This window comes from Oncorhynchus masou, chromosome 31 (genome assembly GCF_036934945.1).
Source record: "Oncorhynchus masou masou isolate Uvic2021 chromosome 31, UVic_Omas_1.1, whole genome shotgun sequence".
NCBI lineage: Eukaryota > Metazoa > Chordata > Actinopteri > Salmoniformes > Salmonidae > Oncorhynchus > Oncorhynchus masou.
The window spans coordinates 11,954,857-11,967,892 of record NC_088242.1 but is presented as its reverse complement, the minus strand read 5'-3'; the positions used below and the strand labels follow the sequence as shown (position 1 = coordinate 11,967,892).

The window sequence follows — 13,036 nt, the reverse complement described above, 5'->3', positions numbered from 1 at the left end:
CATGAAGTGTTGTTTTGTTAGATAAAATCCTTTTTCATATCCAAAAAGGCCCATATAGCATGGACAATCGATTTTGTATTTCTACTTGTTCAATTTGCAAAGAAAGGAATCTGTGAAAATCTAACCCTAAATGTTGTTTCAACCAGTCAAATCACGTTCGTATGTATTTCTCAGAGATCCTAGAACATAACCAGACTTCACTATATCATTAGGGATGTAGTATATCCTATAGGACACCAAATATGGTCAGAGAGCGCCGACTTTATGGCACGCCAACGACGTGGCGGTCTTCATTTGATCAACTGTATCTTTGTCAAATAAGCACCAATCGGGGTCAAATAAAGCTATCTAGATAGCCAATGAGCTGGGCTTTACGTCAATGTCGGGAAACCCTGTGTCTGTCGCAAAATGTAGCTGCAAATCTTGTGCGACAGCATGCCTTTTCCTTTTAGACAAAAATTATAAGAATATGGAGAGTTATGAAGTTATGAAAATTGGGTGTTTTGCAAATGTTGAACTTATAATATGGCTACTACCGTAAAAGATAAATCAAAGTCCAAGTATACAGATTTGACGATATTCTTGCAGAAAATGTGAATGTCTCCTTCACGATTTGCCCAAATGTACATGGGTGACTTCACACTAAAAGTCATGTAGTCTGTACTTTGCACATACACTGCTGCCATCTTGTGGACACCATCGGAATTACAACCAGAGTGATGGCTAGATTTGGGGCCTTTCTGTTGCATTTCAAAGATGGTGGTAGGGAGAAAAAAAAAGTTGTATTGTATTTTATTGTATTTTCTTCCATCAGATCTATTGTGTTATATTCTCCTACATTCAATTAAAATTTCCACAAACTTTAAAGTGTTTCCTTTCAAATGGTACCAAGAATATGTATGTGGACACCGGCTCGTCGAACATCTCATTCCAAAATCATGGGCATTAATATGGAGTTGGTCCCCCTTTTGCTGCTATAACGGCCTCCACTCTTCTGGGAAGGCTTTCGACTAGATGTTGGAATATTGCTGCGGGGACTTGCATCAAATCAGCCATAAGAGTATTAGTGAGGCCGGGCACTGATGTTGGGCAGGCCAGTCAAGTTATTCCACACCAATCTCGACAAACCATTTCTGTATGGGCCTCGCAAACTGTTGCCTCAAAGTTGGAAGCACAGAATCATCTAGAATGTCATTGTATGCTGTTAAGATTTCCCTTCCACTGGAACTAAGGGGTCTAGCCCGGACCATGAAAAACAGCCCCAGACCATTATTCCTCCTCCACCAAACTTTACAGTTTGTATTATGCATCGGGGCAGGTAGCGTTTTCCTGGCATCCGCCAAACCCAGATTCATCCGTTGGACTGCCAGATAGTGAAGTGTGATTCATCACTACAGAGAACGTGTTTCCACTGCTCCAGAGTCCAAAGCAGTGGGTTTTACATGACTCCAGCTGACACTTGGTATTGCGCATGGCTTGTGTGCGGCTGCTCAGCCATGGAAACCCATTTCATGAAGTTCCCGACGAACAGTTTATTGTGCTGATGTTGCTTCCAGATGCAGTTTGGAACTCAGTAGTGAGTGTTGTTTTGCAACCGAGGACAGACGATGTTGTCACGCTACGCAATTCAGCATTCGGCGGTCCCGTTCTGTGAGCTTGTGTGGCCTACCACTTCGCGGCTGAGCTGTTGTTGCTCCTAGACATTTCCACTTCACAATAACAGCACTTACAGTTGACAGGGGCAGCTCTAGCAGGGCACACATTTGACGAACTGACTTGTTGGAAAGGTGGCATCCGATGACGGTGCCACGTTGAAAGTCACTGAGCACTTCATTAAGGCCATTCCACTGCCAATGTTTGTCTATGGAGATTGCATGGCCTTGTGCTCGATTTTATACAGTACACCTATCAGCAACGAGTGTAGCTGAAATAGCTAAATCCACTAATTTGAATGAGTAGCTTTCCCAACACAGTCGGACAGAGATGGAACGGGCACAAATTATATAGAAATCTTAAAATTAAGATATGATATTGATACAGTATAAAATGTATTAGCCTGTTTGTGTTACATTTAGTGCAGGTGGATAACTAACTCCCAGACCGCGTGTGTGGTGGTATACTGTATATCTGACCTGAGCGGAGGTGTTCTCCAGTTTGGTTAATCCGTTCTCCAGGCGCTCCATCTTGGACAGCAGCTCGCTCCTCTTGACGGCCAGGAGGTTCTGGTAGAGTTTGATCTGCTCTAGGAAGGTCTTCGGCGTGGTGTAGTTGTAGCGACGGTCTGACAGCAGGTAGGACTTGGACATCTCATTCACTGTCTTATGGACAAAGGCCATGAACTGGCTCAGAGAGTCCTTCACCTCGGGCTGGGGGGAGAGAGAAAATCGTACACACAGGAATACAGTAAAAGCTAGATGAGGGGTCTACATGCGGCAACTCAGGGAAGGGGCTAGGTATTGTTTTGGAAGGGGGTCGAGGGGTGTATAACGTGTCTTCCTCACCATGATGCCCTCTGTCTCGGAGAGGAAGCGAGAACTGACAGACACCAGCGCCTCCTCTGGCCACTCGTGGAACCAGTCAATGGAGGTGCAGTTGACCACGGCAGGGAATTTCCTGGCTCGCACCCTCAGAGTGGATCCCACCGGAGAGAAACACAGGATCACCTACAGGACGACACACAAGCGCACACACTTTACCCAGCTAGCATATTTGGTTCCTTGGAAGTTGTGGGAATGTATGTTTTTGGTTTGACATTGGTTGTGGCAATGAAGCCATACGTTTCCTGACCGGTAAAATTAAACGCTTTTTAAATGTTCTGAAAACAGAAGTGAAAATGTAGCCTGATCTGGGAAGGTTAATTTTTAGGTTGCAGGGAGGTTCTGAATGTTTTACTCTGGTTCCCTGAAAGTTTGCCTGGGAAGTTTTATTAACGCTCTGAGAACGGAAATTATTTGAAGGTAATTAAATAACATTATGCAAACATTCTCAAAATGTTTATGGTTATTATTGAACTTTTTTTAACACTCTAAGAATGGAATCTAAAGGTTATTTGGAGGTTTTTAACTAACTTCCTTAAACCTTTCACTTAATGTTTCAATAATACTTTTAATACCTCATCACTATCCCTAACTATTTTGTGGAAACTTTTTTGAACTCCAAACACAGATAGGACACATGGAAATGTATTTGCTCATGCATTAATCATGCATTTTATTTGTTGTGACACGGCATCAGTGATAATCCAAAATCCTATGATCTTCTGTTATCTATCCATGGATCTAGTGAAATCTAATTTTATTTGTCACATACACATATTTAGCAGATGATATTGTGAGTGTAGCCAACAGTGCAGTAGTATTTAACAATTCACAACAATACACACAAATCTAAAAGTAAAATAATGGAATTAAGAAATATATAAATAATAGGATGAGCAATGTCTGAGTGGCATTGACTAAAATACAGTAGAATACAGTATATACATATAAAATTAGTAAAACAGTATGTAAACATTATTAAAGTAACTAGTGTTCCATTTAAAGTGACCAGTGATTCCATGTCTATTGTAACGACCCTGGGTTTACCCTGGCGGAAATCGATTCTGCTGCTTGAGCATGCTTTTGCGGCACAGTCAATAGCGCGCCAGACCTCGGGCTCGAAGGTCGAGGGTTCGAGACCTGCTCCCCGCTGTTTCATTACATTGGTGCCAGAAGTGATCGGACCTTGCATCCACGACAGTGCGTGTGCTTGGCCGGTGAGCGCGTTCCTGTAAGACGTAGAGTCGCAAGCTAGCGTGAGGACGCGCTCTTTGAAAGGAGGGAGTAGTGTAACGACCCTGGGTTAATGAGTGCGGAAATCGATTCTGCCGCTTGAGCATGCTTTTGCGGCACAGTCGATAGCGCGCCGGACATCGGGCTCGAAGATCGAGGATTCGAGACCTGCTCCCTGCTGTTTCATTACACTATGTACATAGAGCAGCAGCCTCTAACGTGCAGGGCTGAGTAACCGGGTGGTAGCCGGCTAGTGACAGTGACTTAAGTTCAGGGCAGGGTACTGGGTGGAGGCTGGCTAGTGATGGCTATTTAACAGTCTGATGGGCTTGAGATATAAGCTGTTTTTCAGTCTTGGTCCCAGCTTTGATGCACCTGTATTGACCTCGCCTTCTGGATGGTAGCGGGGTGAACAGGCAGTGGCTCAGGTGGTTGATGTCCTTGATTACTTTTTTGGCCTTCCTGTGACGGGTGCTGTACAGTAGGTGTCCTGGAGGGCAGGCAGTGTGCCCCTGGTGATGCGTTGGGTAGACCGCACCACTAGGGCTGTGGCGGTCACGCAATTTCGTCAGCCGGTGATTGTCAAGCAAATAACTGTCGGTCTCACTGTAATTCACCATTAATTAACAAACTAATATATCATCACACATCCACTGATGCTGACCTTTGGAACAACTACATTTAAAAAAAGTCTAATAAAACCATGTAATATAGCCTTCACCTTCACAATAAATCCATTATTTATTTTAGACAGGTCTAAAGAAGCATGAAATGAAGAAAATGTAGTCTATTTCAGAAGAATACTCTGAGTTGTCCTTATGTTAGGTCCTCATCTGGCTATGCCAAATGACTGTGGGCTACACTAGTTCATTTAGCAGACAAGTGTAACGGTCGTCGGTGGAAGTAGGTGAGGATCAAAGCGCAGCGTGGTACTTGTTCATGTTATTTATTTAAACTGAACACTATCAAACAAAGAAACAAAGAAGCACAACCGAAACAGCTCCGTCAGGTGCAAAACACACTAAACAGAAAATAATCACCCACACCACACAGGTGGGAAAAGGCTACCTAAGTATGATTCTCAATCAGAGACAACGAACGACACCTGCCTCGCCGCCGACCTCGGACTGGGGACCCTAGCAGACGGCCCTGAATGGACGGGAGATGCCGGCAGCACCAAACAGGCGGACGGCTCCGGCAGCTCCTGACTGGCGGGCGACTCCGGCAGCTCAGGACAGACGGGCGACTCCGGCAGCTCAGGACAGACGGGCGACTCCGGCAGCTCAGGACAGACGGGCGACTCCGGCAGCTCAGGACAGACGGGCGACTCCGGCAGCTCAGGACAGACGGGCGACTCCGGCAGCTCAGGACAGACGGGCGACTCCGGCAGCTCAGGACAGACGGGCGACTCCGGCAGCTCAGGACAGACGGGCGACTCCGGCAGCTCAGGACAGACGGGCGACTCCGGCAGCTCAGGACAGACGGGCGACTCCGGCAGCTCAGGACAGACGGGCGACTCCCGCAGCTCAGGACAGACGGGCGACTCCGGCAGCTCAGGACAGACGGGCGACTCCGGCAGCTCAGGACAGACGGGCGACTCCGGCAGCTCAGGACAGACGGGCGACTCCGGCAGCTCAGGACAGACGGGCGACTCTGGCAGCTCAGGACAGACGGGAGACTCTGGCAGCTCAGGACAGACGGGAGACTCTGGCAGCTCAGGACAGGAGGGAACACCTGAGGGAAGGAGACGGAGAGACAGACTGGTGCGTGGGGCTGCCACCGGAGGCTTCATGGCACCTGGCTCGATGCCCACTCTAGCCCGGCCGATATGAGGCACTGCGATGTAACGCACCGGGCTATGCCTGCGCACCGGTGACACCGTGCGCCCCACGGCATAACACGGAGCCTGCCCGGTCCACCTCTCTCCACGGTAAGCACGGGGTGTTGGCTCAGGTCTCCTACCTGACTTAGCCATACTCCCAGTGTGTGTCCCCCAATACATACCACCGCCGCTCAGCTTTCGCTGCCTCCAACTCTGCCTTGGGGCGGCGATATTCCCCAGCCTGTGCCCAGGGTCCTTCTCCGTCCAGAATCTCCTCCCATGTCCATGAGTCCAGAGATTTCTGCTGCTGCCCGATACCACGCTGCTTGGTCCTTTTTTGGTGGGTGATTCTGTAACGGTCGTCGGTGGAAGAAGGGGAGGACCAAAGCGCAGAAAATAATCACCCACAACACACAGGTGGGAAAAGTAGCAGGCCAAACATAAAACCATAACATAGAAAAAAGAACATAGACTACCCACCCAACTCACGCCCTGACCATACCAAAACAAAGACATAACAAAAGAACTAAGGTCAGAACGTGACAACAAGATTTGCTTAGAATTCCATTATTATTTTATAGTTAAGAATACAATTGAACAAAGCTAAATGAAATAGAAAGAATATTTTCTCCAAATGATTTGAGCGGTTAACAAATAAATAGGTATTCCTATATGCTTAATTTAGTTATTAATGTAACTTTAGTTGTTCTACATTGGGCTATATTTTTTAAATGTTTAAAACATTGTAAGGCTGCATGATGCAACTCTAATGATGATTTGAAAAAAGTCGCTTGAAAGGCATGACCTCTGCTTTGTGTTTTGCACAGGCTGTGCACACTACATTAGTCACTCATTCCCAATTTGACAATCACTTAATAATGCCTAGAATTTCACGGTGGTATCTCCTTTGTGTGGCTGTAATGTACCCTAAAAGATCCATGCCTTTTGCGGCCAGTAGCCCTTGTGCCCTTCTCCCTGAGTGCTGCGTGCTCCATCACGTGATCGGGTATTTCTCACAGGCTACAAGTGAAGACAGACACATCAGGGACGCAATTGCGAGAAAGAATTATTCCAAACATAGTCTGGGACAGTTGTGGGATGCGATAAGATCCCAAATTAATACAACCACTAGCATCAACAAAAAAATATTTACGCAATGGGGCTAACACAACAGATCAGAACTTTTAGCTTAAAATGTTGATAAACTATTAAGCTATTTCTTCACATTATAAGCGCAGAAATAGGTAGGTTATAAGCGCAAATTTTCCATTAGTGGAAAACAACATTAACAAAAGTGGCCGCAAATGCAATGCTTTTGTTATAAAGGTGCATTTTTATGGAGGAAGTTATCTTCCCCAAACTTAAGTGCTGCTTATGTATGCCAGTTAGGCTCTACACCCCTTGTAAAGCAAACGTTACTTGGCCACTTTAGTCATGATACAAACCTTATTAAAACATATTGGCCTATGGGCTAGGCTACATGAGGTATCCGACTATGATTTGAAAAAGTTGCAAAAAAAGGCATTGTTTCTTATGCTGGGCATCATTCACAGGTGATAATATATAATTCACAAGTGATAGGCTAATATTGTCACCCATCTTGATTTAATCTTGTATTTACAAATACTAAATACTATACTGCAGCAGCATCAGAGCTTTGAGAAGCCTAATTACCATGACTAAAAGGTCACGTGGAATTTGACTGCCTTCATGACTTGTAACTACCAGTGTGACCGCCAGTGTTCTCTGAACAATTTGAGAACATGACTTTAAATAGAACCATGAGGAAATATCTAGGAAAAGTTCTGCTGGAGTACAGAAAATCCCACAGAAGCACATTGTTTCTTCACGTTCTCTGAACTATTTGAGAACATTTCCAAAGCCATACCATTTGGAGAACGCTCCTAGAATATTACCAAAAATGTAGTTAAATGTAACCATGTTTGAACTTTTAAGAAAAGAGCCACTAGCGTGGCTATCGGCTATACAGACAATGTTTGTCTATGGAGATTACATGTCTGTGTCCTCGAATGTATACACCTGTCAGCAACGGGGGTGGTTAAAATAGCCAAATCCACTCATTTGAAGGGTTGTCCACATACTTTTGTATATATAATGTATTTCTTATTTCTCATGTTTTTTACATTTTTTTATAGTATTACATTGATATTGATTATTGATACTTGGAAACCGATTTCTTAAATTAAAATCAATTGGAGCTGATTTCCTGGTGTTTTTTTTACAGTCATTAATGTCCAACAATGACAATTCCACACACAAAAAAAAGTTTTGGTTTTAGCTCAGATAACAAATTTGGCCCGCAGGTTGCCAGTTGGGGAACACTGGTGTAAATGTTATAGGGATATTGTTATCCACGCCAGCAGCAACAATGTTAGGATTAAACATTCATAGGTCACCAAGTGCAACATAACTTGAGCGTGTAACTTAGCTAGAAAGATGTGTTGATATCTAGTAATTGTCTCTGGCCCCCTCCCAGTTAGGGGGAGTGATGAGTTTTACAGCCCGACTCACACAAATCGCTGGTTGAAAACAGTTTTTCGAATTTGTGGATAACTGGAACACTTTCTGAGACTCACCAAAAACAGGACCAAGCCTGGCCTGCTAAAGAGTGACACAATCCATCCTAGCTGGAGGGGTGCTCTCATCTTATCTATCAACATAGACAAGGCTCTAACTCCTCTAGCTCCACAATGAGATAGGGTGCAGGCAGCAGGCTGTTAGCCATTACTGAAAGAGATTGTGATAATACCTCATATCTTAAAATAGGAATAGTTCATGTTAGATCCTTCACCGATCATAAACCTGATGTGATTGGCCTGACTGAAACATGGCTCAAGCCTGATGAATTTACTGCGTTAAATGAGGCCTCTCCTGCTGGTTACACTAATGACCATATGACTCTCTCTCATCCCGCAAAGGTGGAGGTGTTGCTAACATTTATGACAGCAAATTTCAATTTACAAGAAAAAAAGACTGTTTTCGAATTTTGAGCTTCTAGTCATGAAATCTATGCAGCCAACTCAATCACTTTTTATAGCTGCTGTTTAAAAGCCTCCTGGACCGTATAGTGTTCCCCGCCGAGTTCCCTGAATTCCTATCGCACCTTGTAGTCATGGCATGTAATATAAAAAAGTTTGGTGACTTCAATATTCACATGGAGAAGTCCACAGACCCATTCCAAAAGGCTATCGGAGCCATCATCGACTCAGTGGGTTTTGTCCAACATGTCTCCAGACCTACGCATTGCCACAATCATACCCTGGATCTAGTTTTGTCCCGTGGAACCGATATTGTGGATCTTTAAAAAAATCCTCATTTTCCTGGACCATCTTATTACATTTGCAAGTCTTTACTGAAGACTCATTTCTTCAGTAGGTCCTGTGATTGCGTGTAGTCAGGGGTGCGAAGGTGAATGACAAGGCACTGGAGTGACAAACCACCCTTGCTGTCTCTCCCTGGCCGGCTCCCCTCTCTCCACTGGGATTCTCTGCCCCTGACCCTATTACAGGAGCTGAGTCACTGGCTTGCTGGTGCTCTCCTATTCCGTAAAACCGATCTTCCAGTCTGGTTTTGCGCCCCCTCGGGCTCGTGTGGTGGGGGAGATCTTCGTGGGCTATACTCCGTCTTGTCTCAGGGTAGTAAGTCGCCACTATTTATGCTGCAATAGTCTATGTGCCGGGGGGCTAGGGTCAGTCTTTCCTATCTGGTGTAATTCTCCTGTCTTATCTGGTGTCCTGTGTGATCTTAAGTATGCTCCCTCTAACTCTCCCCTCCCAGAGGACCTGAGCCCTAGGACTATGCCTCAGGACTACCTGGCCTGATGACTCCTGGCTGTCCCCGTACCCAGTATATTGTGCTGCTGCTCCAGTTTCTGCTGTTCGGCCTGCGGCTATGGAATCCTGACCTGTTCACCGAACACAATACACACTACTACTCTGAATGCATGGCATTGAAAAGCCAACTGACATTTACTTCTGAGGTGCTGACCTGTTGCACCCTCTATAACCACTGTGATTATTATTTGACACTGCTGGTCATCTATGAACGTTTGAACATCTTAAAGAATGATCTGGCCTTAATGGCCATGTACTCTTATAATCTCCACCGGGCACAGCCAGAAGAGGACTGGCCACCCCTCAGGGCCTGGTTCTTCTCTAGGTTTCTTCCTAGATTCCTGCCTTTCTAAGGAGTTTTTCCTAGCCACTGTGCTTCTACATCTGCATTCCTTCTCTTTGGGGTTTGAGGCTGGGTTTCTGTATAAACACTTTGTGATATCTGCTGATGTAAAAATGGCTTTATAAATACATTTCATTGATTGACAAGCACGCTTTAACCAAGCTCTAAGAAACATATGGTTCTCAGAACGTTATGTGCTAGCTGGGTGACCCCTCTGTAATGCTGCTGAACATACAGACCAAAACCCTCAACAGCCCCCAATGACAAGCCAGACGGGCCACACTGAGTATCACCTTGAGCTGTTTGCGGACTCTGTCGATGAAGAACTTCCAGCAGTTTTCGCGTGAGTCTGGCAGGCCCACAGCCTTGACCTCGTTCCTCATGGCAACAATGATGTTCTCCACCTCATCGTCTTGGAACAGACCAGGGATTTCCCCCGACGCCAGCAGATCATTGATCAGCACCAGGAACTCCTCCTCGGCCACCTGGCTGTCGGTCATCAGGAACACCGTCCCTATGTTCTTCACCCCAGCCTTCATGTACTGGGCAGCCACGTCCAACTACCAGGAGACAGAGGGAGAAGGGTGGGGAGAGGAGGAGAGAGGAGGGCAAGGGAGATGTGTGTCAGCATCTTAACAGAGGTTAACAGGTGGCCAGAGCATAGCATCACACCTTGAGGTCGGGGATGCCATAGCCTTTCCTCAGGGTGATCTGGAACACCTCCAGGTTGGCGATGCTGGCAGCGAGGCGAGACAGAGACTGCTTGCCGCTGCCGCCCACCCCGACCAGCAGGGCGTTACCGCGAGGAGACTCCAGGATACGGTTGATACGGCAGATATGGGACATTGCATCCTCAAACAGCACCTGAAGAACAAACACATATGCACGCACACACACAAACAGGGTCACAACAGGAAGGTCTAGGACTAGACTCTCTCTTCATCTCAATCAGGTTTTTAACTACTCTGGGTACTATCCAGTGATGACGCAATGCCAACACAAGGTATTTGCTTTTGTAGTGTGTCATAGTGGATTTACCAGGTTCATGACAGCGTTGACTTCATTGTAGCTGTCCAGGCCCTCCAGTAGCAGCTTGTTCAGAACCACCCAGTCTGGAATAGGGAAGTATTTGGGCTCGCCGATGCCTTGGGCAAAGTGGCAAAAGATGTTGGGCTTCTCAAAGAGGAAACCTGCATCCATTTCCTGCAGACAGAGGAAAATACACACCAATATGGACAATGAGAAATCTACTGTTAATATTGAATAACTTTATTCCAACATTAGTTTAGATTTTTTCTCAATATCAGACAATATGTGTGTGTGTGTGTGTGTGTGTGTGTTAAGTCTTACCTCGAAGCACTTCTTGCAGATCTCTCCCTCAATCTTGGCAAACAGCACCATGTCCTTCTCCTCCACCAGCTTGTCTCCATACACACGGTCACACTCATGAAGCCACAGTCTCACCAGCTCAGCAGGGGCCCTCACACACTCTGGCATGGAGAACAGAAGACCCTGGCAGCAGACAGGAGAGACAAAGAGGGACGAATTGAACATCTCACACACAGGCACTAACATGATGGTGAACTCTCACCACATTTACACACACAGACAGCAAGATATCTCCTTCCTCTCCTCAGTAATCCATAACAAAGTGTCTCAAACAAACTTTATGATGTATGATCAAGATGCCCATCATATAGATAGATGTAAGGGAGAAGGGTTTACCTGGAAGATGTTGGAGAGGTCTCTGAGGTTAAAGACGTAGTGGAACTTGACTGCCGTGGGAAGGAAGGAGGTGGAGATCCTCTGGTGGAACACTGGAGAAGAAAATATACACACAGACAGGTAAGAACATGGAAACAGGGAAAATACTGTAGGCCTATATAATCCCCCATCTCTGACACTAGTTCAATGTCATAAAATTAGATGGATGAGATGTTGAATTAAGTCATTACATTTTCAGTTTGACATGATGATTAGCTCAGTGTTTCTAGGTAGTGTTCTTACTGATTGCGGAGGTGACCAGCGTAGAGCAGAACTTCTTGACGGCGGGGAGAAAGCCATTCATGTCCAGATGTTGGGAGAAGATGGAGTTGTAGATGCTTTGGAGTGCGTCCTGGCCTGGGAAACTCACCGCAAAGACACAGAAGTGCCTCTGAGAGAGAGAGAGAGAGAGAGAGAGAAGGTTTACAGTATATTACCATACATAAGGCAACTATGGGATGCAGAGGGTCAAGAGCAGTCTAAAACAGAACGACTAGAGAGGTTTCTTCTACTATGCTTCTTCTCCAGCCTTGTGTTTAGCGTTAGTCTGGTGAGTACCTGCAGTCGGGGGTCGATGGTGAAGCTGCCAGCTGTAGGGTTCATACAGGCCACGTACTGGCAGTTATGGATGTCCTTCAGAGTCAGCTTGGCTCTGTCATACCTGGGATGGGAGGCAGGGAGAGGGGGATGAAAGGGAGGGAGAGAGGAGGAGAGAGGGAGAGAGAGATAGAGGGTTCAAAACAGTGATTGTAGTTATGTTGTGGTTGTGTAGTGGTTGACTAGTCAATGGCTGTGATCGTACCAGTGTCCGTGGTCCATGTGCTGGCGGATGAGTGTGTGCGGAGCCACAGTGAAGTACTTGTCGACCTCAGGCATGTTCATGTCGTCTATGAAGTAGATGAGACTCTTGCTGCCGGGGGGGCCGTAGTTCCGGCCTGCCTTCTTCTCCAGGGGTTTCTCCAGTATGGCCTGCAGCATGGCCGAGGTTGTGTAGAAGTTGAAGGGGACAGACTGGACCACATAGTAATCAGTGCTGAGGCTGCGGAGCTTGTCTCCCATCAGGACTGACTTGCCACTGCCTGCGTTGCCCACCAACATCACAGGACACTTCCTCTCCATCAGTTTGTCCATGAAGTAGCGGATACGGATGGTCTCAGCCGTGTGAACCAGAGACGCCTGAGAGGAACAGGAGACAGAGAGTAAAGGTCAGCAGAATAACTCTCCAGAATCTGGTGCTTAAAAATTATCTTAAGCTGATTGTCACAGAAATCGGGCACTAGAATTCCTTTAAAAAACATGTAGATGTTTACATTACTTATTTGATTGATTTCTCACTGTTTTATAAGTCAGAAGACAGCAATCCAGACTTTCCTAGGAGCATGTAAATGTCCTCTGTCAAATAAACTTGTATTTGCCTCCCTCTGGTGTTTGACTGCATCATTACATCGATTTATTCCACTTCACTGCAACATTACATCAAAAG

At 45.9% G+C, this 13,036-nt stretch overlaps 1 protein-coding gene across 1 annotated transcript in view; it reads right to left on the bottom strand.

The window, feature by feature from the left end:
• The window catches only part of LOC135523423 (dynein axonemal heavy chain 17-like), an 89,270-nt gene that overhangs the window by 43,396 nt on the left and 32,838 nt on the right, over positions 1 to 13,036 (bottom strand). The window contains exons 45-54 of the mRNA XM_064950088.1: positions 12,356 to 12,729; positions 12,112 to 12,214; positions 11,797 to 11,944; positions 11,515 to 11,606; positions 11,140 to 11,301; positions 10,828 to 10,992; positions 10,462 to 10,653; positions 10,083 to 10,349; positions 2,502 to 2,663; positions 2,133 to 2,366 (exon numbers count right to left, since the gene is read on the bottom strand). Of these exons, the coding sequence (XP_064806160.1) occupies positions 2,133 to 2,366; positions 2,502 to 2,663; positions 10,083 to 10,349; positions 10,462 to 10,653; positions 10,828 to 10,992; positions 11,140 to 11,301; positions 11,515 to 11,606; positions 11,797 to 11,944; positions 12,112 to 12,214; positions 12,356 to 12,729 (1,899 nt within the window). The remainder of the gene's footprint in view (positions 1 to 2,132; positions 2,367 to 2,501; positions 2,664 to 10,082; positions 10,350 to 10,461; positions 10,654 to 10,827; positions 10,993 to 11,139; positions 11,302 to 11,514; positions 11,607 to 11,796; positions 11,945 to 12,111; positions 12,215 to 12,355; positions 12,730 to 13,036) is intronic.